Source organism: Gastrolobium bilobum, unplaced genomic scaffold (genome assembly GCF_033153095.1).
Source record: "Gastrolobium bilobum isolate Gb01-03AN ecotype WA unplaced genomic scaffold, APGP_CSIRO_Gbil_v1 utg23698, whole genome shotgun sequence".
In the NCBI taxonomy this organism is placed as follows: domain Eukaryota; kingdom Viridiplantae; phylum Streptophyta; class Magnoliopsida; order Fabales; family Fabaceae; genus Gastrolobium; species Gastrolobium bilobum.
This window is the reverse complement of record NW_026897033.1, coordinates 236,484-256,743: the sequence shown is the minus strand read 5'-3', so window position 1 is coordinate 256,743 and position 20,260 is coordinate 236,484. Positions and strand designations below refer to the sequence as shown.

General features: G+C 31.3%; 1 protein-coding gene across 1 annotated transcript; it reads left to right on the top strand.

Annotated features, from left to right (window-relative positions):
* Positions 1 to 12,540: 12,540 nt before the first annotated feature.
* Positions 12,541 to 14,025, top strand: LOC133303558 (galactolipase DONGLE, chloroplastic-like). Its single transcript, XM_061503478.1, has one exon. It carries the CDS (start codon positions 12,541 to 12,543, stop codon positions 14,023 to 14,025), a length of 1,485 nt encoding a protein of 494 aa, XP_061359462.1.
* Positions 14,026 to 20,260: the final 6,235 nt, after the last annotated feature.

The window sequence follows — 20,260 nt, the reverse complement described above, 5'->3', positions numbered from 1 at the left end:
TGTCCAAATATTGATGGAAAGAAGATCATATGTCTCTCTATTTATAGTTGATGAGTGTCTTGCTTATACCGCCTTAATATGACGGTGTTCATTTCTATTGATGGATGATGGTAATCTGCACGGACTATTCTCTAAACGAGATGTCTATCATCAAACTAAGTCCCTATAGACGTAGCGCCATGCACGTGCCTGTCTTCAAGCCATTGGTCTCATAAGGGTAGTGGGGCTTTGAGCAGCTAATGGCCGTGTAGCTACAATTGACTGAGCAATTGGTCCCATGTGTCAGGTGGTTGCGAGATTATATGATACACGGGATGGCCGCAATTCCTTCCTTACTAATTAAGCATTAGCCTTTGCGTCTTTCATTAGTAGGACCTATAATCCTGTATAGGAATGATATAGATCAAATGTAATTATTCTTTACTGGTTATTTTGTTTGACAAATATATTTAAGGTAGTCAAGATTTAAACAAATTACTATCAATTAGTTTGTTGAAATTCGTAGAGTTTATGCTAACAGTATAATCAACTTCCACTTTTTCTTATTTTTTGTTTCATCTTTCTCCATTGCTCGAATTTTGTCACTGATTCACACGTGCTGACTACGGTTCGTCTTCTTTCGGAAAAAAGTTTGTATGTTAACGTCTTCTTTGATGAAATTCTTGGTTTTGGCAGACAACAAACTTAATGCTCATTGCCCTATAAATATATACATACACAACTTTATCTTTATTTTTTTTAATAATCAACACGACGTTCAAAACTTGAAACCAATGCGGACTTTGTATCTATTTTCGGAGACCTAATGTAATTTTGTGTCAGCATTAGCGTTTCCTATTTCACACGTACTTTTAGAATTCTACTTAAAAGATGGGAGAGAGAGAGAGAGGAAAAGAAGAAGAGACAAACATGAAACATATATATAAGCTTGCACCTTCTCAATTTTGTAAATTATTCTTATTTTTATATGGGTTAAGGAGAAGCTACTTTTTGAACTAATAATGCTTTGCTGCCTTACAAGGGAAAGTTACTTTCAACTCCCACACAGAGCTTGACAGATGAAGCCATATGGTTAGAAGAAGAATTATGTATAGGGCTTTTTTTATTTTTATATTAGGTAAAAAAAAGTACGTAAGATTTATTAATTTTTCTTCAAGACTATAATGGTCGTCACATGCCATGCGTGCATATAACTTTTATGTCCTTTGTGAGATTAAAATCGTTTTAATAGCTATTAACAATGAGAACAAAGTTTGCTACCATTGAAATTGCATTGAGATGCTTAAGTATGCCTACATAGCTTGTAGTGACTTTAAGCTACTGATGACCATACTAAATCTGTGTTCTGTCGCGTAAAAGAGTGTCAAGTGGGTCAATTAAAATAGGTATGTCTCTATAATCTTCTTCGACCAAAGAACATAATTAAAAGCCAAAGCAAATGACAAATGTGGAAGGACATTTGAACCAGGGTCTTTTTTGTCAAAAAAAATGCATTAATTGTTTTCAAATACTATTTGCTTCCTTCTTGTTTTCGTTACGTTAGAACTTTTGAATTTGCCATATTCACATTTGACTTGGGCATGGACGGAGCAAGGGGCTAGCGCTGCCATGGAACATAAAAACTTTCCATAATATGAGATAATATATTGTTACTACCAAATAATGTTACTATCAATGTTAACAGTTCTGCCAATCAACGGTTATCATTTATTGCGAATCAATAATTAATTAATAAATTTAATTTGTAAAAATATTAACCGTTAATTGACGGAAATCAATGGTTAAAATATGATAGTAACATTGATAATAATATTATTTGGTAATAACAATATTCTACTTTGAATAATATATGGTAAAGATGAAGTGGATAGCCTTTACTATTATTCGTAATTGCATAAAATTTCCCTTTGCCAACTGATGTATACCATAATGAGTTAAGGACAATTTGGGGAATTGGTTCTCCATAATTCCTCCAGTAACAGTAATTATTGGTTCACCCCTCCATGCACCGTTTTATATCTTCATATCTCGTACAGTTGCGTTTATTACAAAGGTTCTAATCCTCTCTTGTAGATGGTCGTTATTCAGAAGTAAAGTTAATAAATCAAGAATTTCCTTAACAAATTCTTTAGTAGTGTTCCTATATAAATTTAGGGTTTTATAAGAGTTATGTTGTAGGAAAAGTGATTGTGTTATGTTATAGAGATTCGTTTTGCGTGCCGAAGTTTTTTTTTTTTTTTTTTGCTGCGGGTCCCACAAAATGTTGTGTGTGTAGGAAAATTTTTGTGGTCATGTTAAATGATAGATGATAAACCCATAAATTTATTATTCATCCACATTCTATTTTTAGTACCGTAAGGAGATATTTAGCCGAATATAATTTTATAAAAACTCTTATCATAAACGAATTTTTTTATAATAAATAAAAAAGAAAAAATTTAAAAGCTTCTGGAAGGAGATTTTTTTAATATATATGTAAGCTTTTTTTAGATTCCTAATATTTTTTGTTCAAATTATGCCCTTATTTTGAATTTATAATTACAAATTTTACTTTTTATCCTAGTAATAAATCATTCGAGCTCCTCCTTCCCTTCAAAACACTAAAAATATTACCAATGAAAGTGTTCATCCAAAAGGGAGATTTTGCATATTAGGTTGCCGTTGATTAATCTCTTGTATGCATTTTAGGTTAATTTGTATTAAACAAAAAAATCATGTGGGAAGGATTCAAAAATTCATATGTGCCAAACAATAGGCTTCTGCATTCTTTATTTTCTTTTGTTGTCTCGCTTTTTTCAAGTTATATATGATGATTAATAATAATAATAATAATAAAAATTAGATCACTGAATAGGATTATAGAAAGAAAAAAAGAATAAAGGAAGGCAGCATGTTCAAACACGGTAAATTGTCACGAGGTTAATGCATTTTATGTTGATGCTAGAAAAGTATTACAAACACAATAGTATTGTTAGAGATGAAAATGAGACACTTGTGGGGGAAAATGATGAGTATAACAAAATGTAAGGTGGCAAGTAGAAAGGACAGAGTAATGTTTGTTATTGTGATTTAATGCATCCATAAAAATCTATTAAGGTAAATAATTGCAACTTTATTCACTTGACATTGTCGCATACATACATTATTGTGTATACGTATTTTGAGTTAAATTCAAAATAAACCTATTAGATTTATGATTTACTCTATTCGGTTACAATATCTTGAGAATTCATAATTTTCCTTTTTAGCTTTTTTCCATTCTCCCACGTTACTGGATGATACTAAATTTTAATAAGGGATTATAACTGACTTTGTTATCTCTTGTCCTTTATTGATTTATGTAACCAATTTTTTAGCCATGCTAATGCTTGCTCATAATCAGTTTAATTTCTTGTTCTTAGTACAAATTAATCTTTCTGGATAAAGGTCTCTTCTAATAAGCAAGTTTTATTTATTCTTGGATCTATTTTTTCCTTTAAAAATCCTTATCTTTGAAACCTTTGTTTTTTTATTTCTTATTATATTTATGTTTATCAAAATAATAGAGGTTTCTAATATTCTTTATTGTAATTTTAATAAGAAATAGAGCTTATGAAAGTTATTTTACCAAGTAACTTTTTTTTTGATAGCTCAAGTAACTTTTTTTTAACTTAAGCTTTAAGGTAAATTTCAAACAAATTTTTTTTGGTTTAATGATTCTATTTGCTGTAGAAATTTTTTTCTGCTACACTTATATAAAAGTGAAATGATGCCACTAATTTTTTTATCTTTCTTATTTATATAGGGACTTGCTCATTTTTATGTGAGTGAAGCAGCAAAAATTTCTGGAATTAGAATAGAAATATTTTTTCCTAAAATTTTATATAAAAATAAATAATTTATAGCTTTATATTGTAAATTCTTATTTTTAACTTTAGTTTAAAAGTATTTTTTTAGTTTTAAAAAAAGTTTCGCCAAACAAGCTCTTAGCGGGGGTTTTTATTTTATTTTATGAAAAATATATGAAAATCATATATTTATTTTATTATTACTCAATCCATTTTTTTATTCTAAAGCTATTAGAGAGGGGCATTTTTCCATCCCCAAAATCTATTGCTGATCCGCGACTTTCTAGTACTGGACTGAAGATTCATTTACAAATTTTAGGTGTAAGAGCTCGTACACTCACAAAAGATTAAAAGAAAATGAAAATGATTGAAGAAAACAACTTTTTGACAGGCATATAAACCAAACACAACATAAGCGTGTTTTAGAAAAATCAAGAATTGAAGAAACCTGTTTCGAAAAACGAGATTACCATTTACACATCTAAGAAAGAAAACTACTATCATCCTGGTTAGAAGAAATAGGATGTCTAACTATATGTAAGTTAAAAATTAAAATGAATGAAAGTTCTAGAATTTATGGAAAAGAAAAATCCTTAATATACTGAATTTTCATTGGCTAATGTCTTAGGAAATCATAGAGTTGGAAGACCAACCTATATCTGAGTTGATTATTAGTCTTTAAAGAAATTGATGATACGTTAAACCATTTTAAAAAATAATGATAAATAAAGTTATTAAACCAAAAACTTGTTTAAAATGAAAACAAAAAAAATTATATATCAGTTTCCAAGTCCAAGGCATTATTAAGTGTGAAATATATATGATAAGCCGTTAGGATTTTTTATTATTGGACTTTCATTGATTTGTAATGTTTGTTAAATTGAATTGGTTGAATAAATATACCCGAGTCCCTCACAATTTGTGAAGCCCCATCTTATTCTTATCGGGGTTGGAAATTACATGTACATCGTGTTTGGACCCAGTAACTTAAGTTTTATTTGGGAGTTAGTTTTTGGAGGGGAAAAAAAGGAAAGAGAAGAGTTTTATTAAACCCTTCTCTTGTTTGTGAGTTTAAAAAAATGAACCGAAAGAATTGAGAATTTTTACTAAATCTTCCAAAATTCTCCTTCTTCTTAAAATTAAAGTTCCTCCAATTAGAGGGATTTAAGAAGAAAAATATTAAAAATTACTTATATAACCTAAGAATTAAAATGTGAAAACTATATAAATATAATTTATTTTTAAATGTGACATCATTAAAAAAGTCTCAAATATTGACAAAATTTATCAACGAAAAATATTTCGTCGAACATAGAGACGACGAATTTTTTGACGAAAATCATACTTTTTGTCGAAAAAAAATTTCGTCATACTTTTTGACGAAAAAAATTTTCGTTGAAATTTTCGACGAAACACATTTCCTTCGAAAATATTTTTGGCAAAATTTTCGACAAAAAATATTTCTATCAAAATTTTCAACGGAACATATTTATGTCAAAAAATTTCGACGAAAAATATTTTTGTAAAAAAATTCGACGAAAAATATTTTTGTAAGAAATTTCGACAAAAAAAAAAGTTGTATCAAAATTCTTTACGGTATCTGAATTCGGACGAAAGTTTCACAGAAAAATTTTCCTCAAAATTTTTGACGAATTTTTTTTCGTAGAGACACATTTTCATCAAAAAATTTGACGGAATTCTTTTTTCCGTCGAAACTTTTGATGGAATTTTTGTTGATGAAAATGTTTAACAAATCATTTTCGTCAAAACTTTTAACGGAAACTAAATCCCATCGTAAATTTTGAAAGAAATTTTTTTTTGTAAAAAATTTTATCGGATAAACTTCCGTCGCCTTTCGATGAAAAATATTCTGTCGAAAAAATATTTTTTTTGACAAAATTTTCATTGTTTGAAACTTAGAATTTTCGTCGACAATATGTAGTGTGAATAATACATAAATAATATTGTTTAGAAATTTTAAATTTAATTTTGTTTATAAATTATAATAATTATATTAGTTTTTAAAAAGGGGTAAAATTTTAAAAATATTTCATTGACCCTCCAAATTTTCTTTTAGCATTTTTTTAACTCCCAAACAAGGGAATGAAATACCCTTCAATTCCCTTCCCTTTCTTCCCCTCTCTTCTCCTTAGATTCCCTTCCTTTTCTTCCCCTCCAAACTCCCAAACAAAACCTTAGTGTTTCTTATGTAATTAACATATTTCGGTCCGCTTCACTTCTTATATTCTCATGACGAACTATACCTACGATATGTATTATTTCAAAACGGGTTGACACGACACAAATTTGATACGACACGAATCCATCAATACGAACACGACACAAATTTTTATTCGTGTCAAAATCTTCAACACGAATACGATACTAATTTTTTGCGGGTTGACACGACACGACATGAATAACACAAAATAAGGGTCAAAACAATAATTGATCAAAAAATTAAAAAATTAAGTTGAAATTTAAAAATTAAATTATAATAATATTAATATTAACAATAAATAATTAAAAAAATACGAGTCAATACGAATTTGACACGTAATACAACACGACATGACACGAATTTTTTACAGATCATTTTTTTTCAACTCAAATTTTTTTATAGGTCAACCCAAACATGAATTTTCGTGTTGTGTCGCGAGTCGACCCCATGTCATAACCTGTTTTGACACCCCTATTTGCATCATTATATGCAAATTGTATATAAACTAACCAATCCAAATTATTAAACTGCCACGATTATGCCATGATTATTCAAGAAATAAGTTATAAAAATGGAGATTCTAAGTCATTTTGGAAGGATAAGTCTTTTAAGATCTGTGCAAATTAACAAAAAAATAATTTGGAAAATTCCTGGTAAAACACATGTTTAGGCCATTAGAGAGTAGAAAATTGACGTAATATAATGGCAGCGATGTGCACTTTTATGTTTTTTTCTTGATAACTAGCAACTTTCATATTTGCTTAATAATTTGTTATTCTGTGTTGAACTTTTATCACTTGTTAAAATTAATATCACTTATTAAATTTAAATTTAACATTTTTAAAAAACTAACATAAAATAATAAACCAACTATCATAAAAATATAAAAAGCATAATAAGCCTGTTTCTTTTATGAAAAATCTTGTCATTATGCTGTGTATTTCGTTATATTAGAATTGGAAATATAAAATACAGAAGGAACCACCAGAAATTTAAAGCTTTCTTTCATTAATAGATAAAAAAACATCTAGACAGTTATGACATTTATTCTGTTGGGCGCTTTCCATGGTCATAAAAATTGATTTTCTTTTAGTAACTTTTACAACTTATCCTTTTTAATTTTTTAATAACCACGATAAAATATACTAAAATCTTATGTTTAAGCATGTATCGTTATTGATTATATATACATGTTATAACTTTAAAGAAGATGAACATGAATCTGCTTCTATTGTAAATTAAGAAACTTTTCTTTTACCAAAAGAAAAAAAAGAATCTTTTCATGCAATCGTGGGCGGCCCTACCAACCTTGTTGGTTGCGAACCCATTGAACATTACCGGTTCATATAACAATGCATTATGGCAAAAACCTTAAAGATATATATATATATATATATATATATATATATATATATATATATATATATATATATATATATATATATATAGGATTCTTTGACACCAGTGTTAAATTTCAAATTTGACACCTTATCTTAGAATCGTTAGATCAATAAAGATCAATGGTGTCACATGCTTGTAAATCAGAGTCGTTGACCTTTTTTGATCTAACGGCTCTAAGATAAGGTGTCAAATTTAAAATTTGACACTATGTCAAAGGATCCTGCCTCATATATATATATAGGTCAAGATCATTTTACACCAGTGTAAGTTACACTCTTAATCTTGACTGTTGATTCCAATTATATCTAAGGGCTCTAGTTTTTTGATAATGTAAGTCATTGGATACAAGTGGATCAATGCTCAAGATTGAGTATAAGACTTCTAACTCTTACACCGATATACGAATATCCTGCTCATATATATATATATATATCTGGAAGCAAATTAGTTATTCAATTGATGGCCAAACAATTAATTGGCAGCTGCATGACTTTCAAAATGTTGAATGCCTTAGATTCGTCTCGGATTTAGCATAAACTAAAGGGAGTTACTAGTCTCGTGATAGATAGCTTGACCAAATTAAGTGGATGTGCATGTTTTGTTCAATGGGTTGATTAGAATTAGAGGAATTGAATAATATAAATGGGTCTTTTTGATGGAAAATTTTAATATAGTCGTCAATGGAAAGTTGAATACAGATATCAAAGAGAATATGCATAATTGCAACTGGTCTATATGTATGTGGAATTAGTTTTGAATACGATGAATGATGACAATATGTTGTTTTAATTTGATTGTATAGTTTCTCTGCTTTGCAATTTGCAAGATGGAAAAGAAATCTAAGATAGTTCATAGTTGTATAGCATACTTAAAGTAAGAACCTAACATTCCCCCGTCAAAGCTAATCAATATTTCATTGGTTAGCTAAGCATTTCAAGCAACCAATAGGGTACTTCCAGGAAGAAGCAGAAGATATATGAGTTATATAAAGTTCTGATCTTTAATCTGAAAAAGGGAAAAAGAGCAGACATGTAAGAAGCAGACTATATGCAAAATTGAAGTTAATAATTCAGTCCCAATTGTAATATATAAAATAAAGAGTTTGATTAGACCATAACTTTAATCGCTTTTGTTAGTTTCTTGTTTGATGTGGATTCAATATGCTTTATGGAGTTTGATATAAAAGACATAAAGTTTCTTGAATTTATACCGGGAATGAAGTTAACAATTCCGTTTTCTAAGTTCGTGTTTAGGATGCTTCTTTGTCAGATCGTTCTCCCACTCTAGTGATATTATTTGATGAAATATAGTTCTCCATTTCTATTTAAGTTATTTATTTATTTTGAATATTATCCATTAATTCATGAATTATTCGATCAGTCCGATTCGAATCGAGTAGGACCACGTAATCGGCAAAGATTCAAATTTATTTTATTTGAAGTTCCAAATTTTTGTTTGTTTGTTGCATCTATAGCGGGTTGAGTCAAACAACCACACTGCCACGGGCTTAAACTTGTGATGTAAGGGGGCACGTACTGCCACACTGAGCCTTTAGTAAGAATTAATCTGGCATTTGGTTTTGTTGTAATGTTGTTTTCTTTGGGAGCCACACACAGTCTCAGCATTAATGAGAGAGAAAAAGGGCCAAAAGGAAACAATGGATAGAGCCACGTCAGTTAAGTTGACTGAAATAGTCGTCACTGTATAGACCATAGAGCATATAATAGATCCGCGTTGAAAGTCCACTGTACGTGTAATGCTTGTGGCTTCCCAATTCCCATTATTCGTAAACCCAATCCCATGTTGACAAATGGCAAATACAACACCAAGCGTGCGTCAAATTAACAACATAAGTCATTCCTCTGATTTGCTCTCTAAATAAATACCCAATAGTTGAGGGGTGCCAAAATAAATTGTCGGCGCTGCCTCTCCTTTTGCTTTTTCTCCATAACCCCTACCTAAAATTCATCGCGTGCTATCTAATCACCATAATTTGCAATTGCACCACACCTAGCCAAGTTACAATTACAACTCCATCTCCTATAGAAAAAGCTCCATAACAAGTTGGCACGGTTAACATTATAATTGTAAATTTGATATTGATTAACAAGCCCTGTACGTACATGTGCTGATTTTTAAAGATTTCATTCCCCATTCCCATCTACAATACTCAACTTTAATGTCAAGGATATGGGCTGATACATGTAGTTAATTATGAATTAATGTACGTTTTTTTCTTATGGATATGGGTACGGAGTCTTTGAAAACTCTTTATTTTTGGGTTATTGGAAGGAACTTCCATTTGCTTTTTTTTTTTTTACAATAAATCACGTGTATCTTTTACGGGAGGCAATCTTATTCGGGTCGGGTATAAGATTAAGGCTTTAATCTCTTTCAAAAATAGTATTGAGAATGATCGAACACATGTATCCACCCTCACTTACTCAGTTCTCATGCACCAACTGAGTTACTATCATTTGATCCATTTGTCTGTTTTTGTAACACGATAAAGTATAAACATTAATGTGCTACAATTATTTACAAGGCTAGATACTCTACACTATCTCCAAATTAAAGAAAATTAAATATAAAACATCTTCTCTCCATCCATTTCTTACGGATTATATATATATATATATATATATATATATATATATATATATATATATATATATATATATATATATATATATATATATATATATATATATATATGAGGTAGGATCCTTTGACACTGGTGTCAAATTTTAATTTTGACACCTCATCTGAGAGCCGTTAGATAAAAAAAGATCAAAGGTGTCACATGCTTGCAAATCAGAGTCGTTATCTTTTTTGATCTAACGGCTCTCAAGTGAGGTGTCAAAATTAAAATTTGACACCGGTGTATATATATGAGGAAAGTTATACTTACAACCTATTTCCATTTACAACTTCTTATAACTTTATCTTAACCTGTTAAGAACCTTGGGATACACCACCCCAAAAGCTAGCTCAAAGGGTGAGAGTATCCAAGACCTTATAAAGGCCATATTAGCTGCCCATCCAATCAATGTGGGACTATATATCTCAACACGCCCCCTCACGCAAGAGCCCTTTAGGCTAGAAGCGTAGAATTGCACATGCCCAATTTTTGGTTTACCTTTTTGTGCTTTTTATTTTAATTCCACTTTTAAAGTGGTTTACCTTTATCATTTATTGCGAATTAATAAATTTGATTTGCGAAAATTTTAACCGTTGATTGACGAAAATAAATGGTTTAAGATATGATTGTAAAAAGTTGTAAACGAAAATAGGTTGTAAGTATAATCTTCCCCTTTATATATATATATATATATATATATATCCTAAAACAAATGCACCCTCTGCCTCTGTCTTTTGTTCTCATCAAATTTAACCTAAATCACCGGCCAACTTTCACAATATTGTATATTACACTCTTTGATCGTATAACAAATCTCTAGTTGACTGATAGATTTCCCCCTTTCACGTTTTGATTTCCAACACCCACTCTTAAAGATTTTTGGTTATCTAATGAGCATAGGTAAAAAATATATGCTCCCATGCCTAGTTTTGTTTGACGCTTTTAAAGTGAGAAATATACTTTTAAAGGAAAAAGTGAAGTGTTATTATAACCGTTAATTAAAAAATTAAGAGAGTGGATTTTAACAATTTTATATTTTATTATATATGTACATGTATTTTATTACAATCTTAGTTATTAATTTTTTAATAAATGGTTATAATTTTGTGCCTTTTTTCCTCCAAAGTGCATCCCTTACTTTAGATTAGCTAAATTCTTATTTACATATCAAGTTCCTACACTTTCCTTATTCAGAAATAAACACAATAATATTTCTAAAGCTTAAACATATTTTTTTAATGCTTATTTTCTCTCTCTTTTTTTTTCTAAAAAAGAATATGCAAAAGAATTGGTATGGAAATTAGGTATCAGAATAAAAAATGTCATGCACGTAAGAGAGAATTTTTTTTTTTGCTCGTACAAAATAGGCAATTATTTTTTTCAAACTTCAAATACTTGGGTTCGATCCATCCCGTCAATGATTCCGTACTTTCGGTCTTTATACTCCAAACAACTATTGCTAGCGAAATAAATGATTTTATACTTGGAAGTAAATCAAATAAATACAAAAGTATAAAAGCTTTTAGTTTACACAAAAATACAAAATCGTAGCAAAAGTTTCCCAAAGCATTAGTGACTCTACAAATAACTACATGTAGTTATTATCGTAGAGCGTTGCTTGTATAGAGTCTAAACCCATTGGCCATTACGAAAAAAAGTAAATAACACTACTAAATATTTGACACACTAACATGTAACTAATTATAAAACTTGAATGCTGAAAAGATACTAAATTCAATATTTACATAATAGATTAGTATACATGTGCAGCTTATATAAATATAACAAGTAATCCGCCTTAAAGTTGCATGTAAAACCATATAATACGATTTAATCCTTAAATTTGCATGTAAAACCAAATAATACGATTTAATTTGACCCTTACAAAATATAAATATTTTTGGAAGAAAGTCAGAGGACGGTATGAAATATGAATACGTAAACAGCAGCAATTGATCAGTTTGAGTGTATAGAAACAATTTTCTATATATTTGTTAACTCGTGGTAGAGGAATGAAAACTGTTTATTTAGCATATAGATTTGAAGTCAACCTCAAACAAGAGAGGGGGAAAAAAAAATAGGGTCCATTGATCATGTTAATTAATAATTTATCATTATCTCTCAACATTATTTCTTACTCTACTCACCGAGCCGCAACGCAACAGAAAAAACCCGGCCCAACTCGTGACATAATATCCAACCGACCACATAAACAAAACAAAAAAAGAAAAAGAAAAAAATTCTGCAAAATATGAAATTTTGAAGATGTTGTTGGTCAAATCCTCGCCTAACATGCCTTTTTGGTCTCCTTTAGCGCATCCATCTCTTCTTCACTTCATATAAAACTCCAGTGTGTCTTAATTTGATTTACAAAGAACCTCTGTCTCTCTCTCTCTCTCTCTGCATTTTCTTCCTTTGCCTCTGTTCTCTCTCTCTCTCTCTCTCTCTCTATGGCTTCTGTCACACACCTACCCAGCAGAACCAACATGAATCACATTACATTCTCAGAAAGCTTTCATCCAAAGTCTCATCCTTTTGGGCAAGTTTTGTTGCCCAAGAGAAATGACTTGTCTCCCTCTATACAATCAACTGTAGCTTCTGGTTTTGCATTAGGAATCAGCACCACTACTTTTGGTGTTGTGAAAGACAACAACAACACTAGAGTACTCACACCCACAACTCTATTCAATTTTTGGAGAGAGGTTCAAGGGTGCAATAACTGGGAAAATCTTTTAGACCCATTGCACCCTCTTCTTCGCCAAGAGATAATTCGCTATGGGGAATTTGTCACAGCCTCTTACAAGGCTTTTGATATTGACCCAAACTCCAAACGATACTTGAACTGCAAATATGGGAAGAAGAGTATGTTGAGAGAGGTGGGAATGGAAAATTCAGGGTATGATGTGACAAAGTACATCTATGCAACCCCTGATATCAACATTAACATTCCAATGCAAAACTCTTCTTTTTCTTCTTCTTCTTCTTCTGGTCGGTGGATTGGTTACGTGGCTGTATCATCAGATGAAGAAGTAGTCAAGAAACTTGGTCGGAGAGACATACTCATAACATTCCGTGGAACAGTTACAAGTCAAGAATGGATTTCAAACTTGATGAGCTCATTGACACCGGCCATGCTTGATCCACATAATCCAAGACCTGATGTGAAGGTGGAGTCAGGTTTTCTCTCCCTTTATACATCTGATGAAAGCTCTTCCAAATTTGGACTTGAAAGTTGCAGAGAACAGCTTCTTTCTGAGGTGTCAAGGTTGAGAAACAAATACAAAGGAGAAAGCCTCAGCATAACCTTGGCTGGTCATAGCATGGGGAGTGCCTTGGCTCTCTTGCTTGCTTATGACATAGCAGAGCTTGGATTGAACAAAATTAACCGAAAAAATGAGGTACCTCTTACTGTTTTCTCTTTTGGGGGACCAAGAGTTGGTAACTCGGAATTTAAAAAACGGTGTGAGGAATTGGGTGTTAAAGTGCTAAGAATAGCAAATGTTAATGACCCCATCACAAAACTACCTGGAGTTGTCTTCAATGAAAATTTTAGGGTTTTGGGTGGGAGATATGAGTTCCCATGGAGTTGTTCATGTTATGCTCATGTTGGAGTTGAACTAATGCTTGATTTTTTCAACGTTCAAAACCCTTCATGTGTTCATGACTTGGATAGCTATATTGGCCTTCTTAGGCGCCCTAATAATGTTGAAGTGGTGCAGCCTCAAAGGGACGGAGGAGGAGGAGGAGTAAACCATTTGTTGGAGAAGGCAAGAGAGTTTCTCTTCTTGATGAGGTCGCAAAACATAAAAATCTTGCCGGAATTATTAGCCGGAGGAGGCAACAACCACCAGGGTTTGCTGAATTCATTCTCAAGGGACATGTTATGCTCTTGGGGCGATGAACTGCTTTTTGGCCTAGTTCTTTTGTTGTTGTAATTATAGTTATATATAGTTTTAGAACTAAAAGAGATTAATTAACTAGAAGTTGTAAACTCAAGAGTAGTAAAGACTATAAATGTAAATCCTTGTAAATTGTTGGAGCTTTCATATAAACTTATAGTTTCAGAGGAGTTTCTTTTTGCACACCATGTTTCTCTAATTTGCAACATTAATTGTATATATAACGATATGCAATTTCCACATATATGTTTTGCACCAAATTTTCAGTTCATTCGTATTTTTCTTCTAACATGGAGCGAGGTACAAGATATGTGAATTGAATATATTTCCAATGTTTTTTTTTTTTAAAAAATACACATGATCATTAATACAATTAATGGGGTCATTTTAATTAAGCTTTGATTTTCTTCCCTAAACACTGATCCCCACTTTGTTGGAGGCAAGATTTAGACACGAAACAATTCCAATCATGACAAGATATATACTCAGCTTGCTAGCTAGAGGAACTGGCTGACACGTTCAAAGTCGTAATTTTATCACTTCCCTGATGTTCTGCCATGTATTTCTAGTTATTCTCATTTGCTTTTAATTTCATGCATTTGCAGTTTTTTGTTCTTATTTCACGGTATTTTTTATTTTATTTTATTTTCAGTTTACTACATATGATCTTGAAAAGATTCAAGTATCTTGTAAATCAAAGTTGTAGTTAAGGAACTTTGTAAGCGGTAAAATTTAAGTTTTATGCTATCTGTGATCCTTTAAACAAGATATATCCTATATTATCACTCGTGCTCAACGAAGTTCCCAGATATTAATTACCGATTTATTTATTTAAGTTCTGCTTGTGCACCTGTAAATAGCACTTGTGTACTTTCCGCCACGAAGGGAATTGCTTTAATTTATTGGAAAGATCTATGCCTCAAACAGTGTCAAAGTACTTGAATTTGAGTGGTTTTCTGAAAATTAATCCTAACATTACATATAAGTAGAATTCTTTCTAGGATTACTGCGAATAATTAACTTGCTTTTGGTTTGAGAAGTTGCTCGAATAAATGGTCGGAATCTGAACTACTCTACTTATTCACATGTTTCATGTGAAAAGACTTTCATGCGAGCAAGTTTTTACTACAAGGAAAATTAATTCATGGATCTGTACCGAGGCTTAAGCTCAAACTTTTAGAAAATTTATTTAAAAAAAAAAATCTATAATTTTAATTTTGGAGATATACTTGTATGCATCGAATCCGCGAATCGTATATTCGGAGTCCTGAATGTGAAAATAATTTGGTCATGATTATACATGCTGAAAAAAATTGTTGTGTTGACTTTTTTTGCGTGTAGCCGTATATTAGTCATTGTTCATAACGAATAGAAGTCCACTAACCCCTTCAATGCAGTTGACATAAATTTTTTTACTGTTTCTTTATACATTGCGTAATAACCTGTGTCATTTATTCAGTTTTGTTTTACCTCTGTTATTTAACTTACATTTACTTTTTTTTTATCAATTTGCTCTAATTTCAAATTTTAATTTTTAAATAAAGAAAATTGTAAAAGGTTGAATTTTTTAAATATTATTTTAATAAAGTCATAACTACCAATTAACAATTTAAATATATGTTTAATTTTTCAAATATTAATGAAGTCATTAGTTTGACACATAATTTAGTGTAATTTGTTTTTATTTCTCTACTCATTTATCGATTAAGCAACGAATTTGGTTCAAGCCGGACAAGACTACAAGGATGATAAATAATTAAAGCTTTCTCAATCAAGTATTTAACACAATGGCGTACCCAAAGTTTGAATTTGAGATCGATTGCCGATTAAGTTGGAACAACATTTCTAAGTTGATCTACGTATTTGGTGGTTATGTAAATTTTTTTATATTATATAAAGAAGAGGTAAGATCAACTTACAACAATGTAATAATAACAAATGTTACGGTGCTGAGATGTGGATAATCTTATATCTCAATCTTAATCTTTAATCTATTCAGATCTAAAAGTTGTAATTTATTAGTCATGTGAGCCATTAAAAACAAATGAGATCAATTATTAAAATTAAGAGTGTAATTTATACTTTCTATAAAATATTAAAGGAAGATTAAAATTAATTACAAGATGTCACAAGAACACCACGTCACCCGTGAGCTTGGCCATATAATAATTCAACCCACATAACTAGTGATTAATTTATAAATTGAGGTTTAGCTCATGGCATAACTGTTGAGATATATAGTCCCACATTGATTAGATGGGCAATTAATATGGCCTTTATAAGACCTTGGACACTCTCACCCCTTGAGCTAGCTTTTGGGGTGGTGTATCCCAAGGTTCTTAACATGGTATCAGAGCCTCACCGTCCCCCGCTTTAAAAAGTGGAATTAAAATAAAAAAAAGCACAAAAAGGTGAACCAAAAATTGGGCCTGTGCAATTCCACGCTTCTAGCCCAAAGGGCTCTTGCGTGAGGGGGCGTGTTGAGATATATAGTCCCACATTGATTGGATGGGCAACTAATATGGCCTTTATAAGACCTTGGGCACTCCCACCCCTTGAGCTAGCTTTTGGGGTGGTGTATCTCAAGGTTCTTTACAATAACCTCAAAGTCGTGATTTTTTTTGGAAATCGACAACACACAAATCGGAAACGGAAAAGAAAAAGAGAGAGAGAATAGATACGGCGATTTATCCTGTTCACCCAATTTAGGCTACGTCCAGCTTGTCTGTACTATATTCACCTCACCGCCACTCGTTACAAGTCTCTCAATTTACAAGGCAAATATAAATGGGAATACAAAACCCTAATAGCAGCTATTCATGGGCTCAAGCTCAAACTGCTAAGAAAATTACAATAAAACATAAGCCCACAACAGTACCTAGCCTCTACGGCTGATCCCGATAATTAGGGCTCTCATTAGCATGCGAAGTATGAGCCATACCCAACAATTTTCACCAGTAGCTTTATTGATACAATATATTTTTTTTTTGCACAAGTTATATATCAAACTAATAATTTATAAAATTAGTATTAAAAAAAATTAAAAGCCGTGTTTGATATTCGCGACTTTTCGAACATCATGTCTGGGAGAATCATGATTTTCTGTAATTAACATTATTTTAGAAATAAATTTAAAAGTGTACCCGATTAGTAAAATCAAAATGAAGTTGCATCATTCCGATAAAAAAATAATTTTTTTGAAATTCTATCAGGTTTTCTTAAAAAAATGTATTTGCAAATTAAGACATTTAATAAATTTTCATAAAAACTGATTAAAATATTTGTTAGCTAGACAGCTATATGTAGTAAAGGTGGTTATTAATTAAGGGAAAAGTATTTCTCCAGTCACCGGAGATAAAATTATCTCTAGTGAATCCAAAATGACGTTATTTTGAAATTATAAAATTAAAAAATATAATAAAAAAGACTAATATAACCTGTAATATATTATAATTACAAAAATACTTTTATTTCCGCCTCAAAACGATGTCGTTTTGAGCTCACTGGAGATAACTTATCTTTATTGACTGGAGAAATTCTTTACTCATTAATTAATTTAAAATAACATAAACTATGGAAAATCATATTCTCATGTTAAATGAGATTATTCTCTTATGTCACACTCTCTTTTTAAAAAAAATAAAATTAATAGCCCCACTTTATTTATCTTTTAACATAAGAGAGTTTGTCTCTTTTGGAGTTACCCAACCCTAATTATCTCTTTGAGACGAGTTGGTTCCCTCCGGTATCCCCACGAGCTTCGACTCTTTGAGCCGGCTATGGGACTAATCCGGAGTGCGGGGAACAGTGATGGCTAAAGGTTCAGCCCCCTCCCCAAGAATGCATTCAGCGGGAATCGAACACATATCCAACCCCACTAACTCAGTCCCAAATTACCAACTGAGCTGCACCCATTGGGTAGAGAGTTTGTCTCTTATTACATAAGACAAATAATTCCTATAAACTAAACTAGGAACCAATAACAATATTAGAAACTGGTTCAAATAAAAAAAATAACCATCTAGGAGAATAGCTTTTGATAGGGTTTGACTTGTAGAGCGTTACCTGGATTGCTTGGACACAGTTCACCGCACTACACCTATTAGCGGAAGAATATCCGAAGGAACACCAAATGGTGATCCTAGGTAGCGAGGGGAAGGGAAAAATATTGGTTTGATTCTTATACATTATTTTTGGGAAGAGTTTAAATATCTTTATTTCTGACCTATCTCGTACTTCGAATTAATTTCATAGTCTGTTCAAAAAATTGAAGTTTATAAGAATATCGGAGAGAGTCACTCGGCTAAAAAAGTAATTAAGATTGGATTAACTCAAAAAAAAAAAAAAAATAAAAAAAAAAAATATATATATATATATATATATATATATATATATATTCGAAGGAATTAATAGCCTAAAACTTGAGTGTTTAATTAATATTGTACTCTTATAAGAAAGGAGATCATAGATCTGCAACGATCACACAGCTGCTTCCACACAATACTCCATCTTCATGCATGTTTGAATTCTGTTTTCAAAAACAGTATTTTGATTTTTAGAAAAAATTAAAAAAATTTGTTTAATAAGATCTGTTTTGTAAAAATAATTCTAAAAGTTATAACTATTTTATAAATTTTAGAATTAAATTTAGAGAATATATCTAATTTTTATATTGTAATTTGTCTTTTAACTTTCAAAATAAAAAATATAAAAAACGCTTATTTTATTAACTATTCTACAAAATAATTTTAAGAAAAAAAAAAAAACACAATGAAACAAACCCTCCATTACTCCTTTATTCTTACGGAATATATATGTTGCAAGGAGCGGCTCTTGTGCAAGAATCAATATCCAAATTTACGTACAAAACAATATTCGCAACCTTTCAAGAAATGGGCCTCAAATTTCTCTCTTTGTTAGCTAGCTTATGCATACGATTTAATTACTTGTCTTTGTCAAAGCCATCAAAAAATTGTAATTAATTTGGAAACAATGTGGCGCGATCATTGTACTAAAAGAAAGAAAAGAAGAAGTGGTGCGATCACTCAACTGAAATGAACAACAACGACACCTTGTGCTATCGGTTGCTGGAGTTGGAAGATTACGACACCTATAACGTGAAGATGCCAAATTTGAAAGAGCATCAGCAGCCATGTTGGCTTTTTTAAAAATTTGTCCCCTATCAGCAAGAGAGAACTTCAACCAGGATCTGCATAATAAATTAAGCTTTCTCGCGAAAAGTTGAAGATGTTGGGGAAGCAACCCTGGATTCCATGATTTTATAACATGCAAGAATGGAGCGCCAATCCAAATTTTTTTATGAAGTGTTCTGTAATGTGACAGAAATGTCTAGCCTAGGGCTAGTAGGTCAATATGGATTTTGTGTTCTCTCTAGGTATCTGTGAATTAGATACCTTGGGATAACGAATCACCGTACACAACAACTATAAGGCATTAGCCAACGGGATGGTGTGTGTGCACAGTGACAGCATAATAATAAAAGAGAGAATAGTCCATACCTTTAATCTTTACCTCCTATATTTATAGTGTTTACCTTAGGATTTGAACAATTTGGACCCCCTTTCTTCATGGCCCAGTCATCTTCTTGTACAGCTGTCAAGTGTCCACCTTTTATTGGGCCTCTTGGACATATGGTCCTTATGTAGGTCCATAACAAAAGTGATAAAACAAAATTATGTATATATATAGGGTTTTATATTTCTACAGCTGTTGTACGTGCAACAATCAAATATTTGCCATATATATACGTGAAAACATTAAATATGAGGAATCATAACCACACAAAAGGAACCATATATATATATATGGGGAGGGTTCTTTTGACTCCAGAGTAAGACTTTTAAGTCTTACTCCTCATCTTAGCCGTTGATGGATGGAAATCAATGGTTGTCATTTGTAAAGTAATTAATAATTAATTAATTAATATGACTTCCTAAATTATAACCGTTGGATGGATGGAAATCAAGGGCTGAGATGAGGAGTAAGACTTAAAAATCTTACTCTGGAGTCAAATGACCCTTCCCCTATATATATATATATATATATATATATATATATATATATATATATAGGTGTAATGTTTCGTGTGTAGGTAGGGGTGAAAGTGGGATCGGCCGTCTTACAGGGGCCTACGGCCTAGCCTATATCAGGCCGAGCTTGGCCTATTACTTATAGTCAAATAGAACAGGTTCGGGCTTTAAAAGAAGCCTATTTAGAAAGTAGGTGATAAGCTTTTTTTTTACATGCCGGA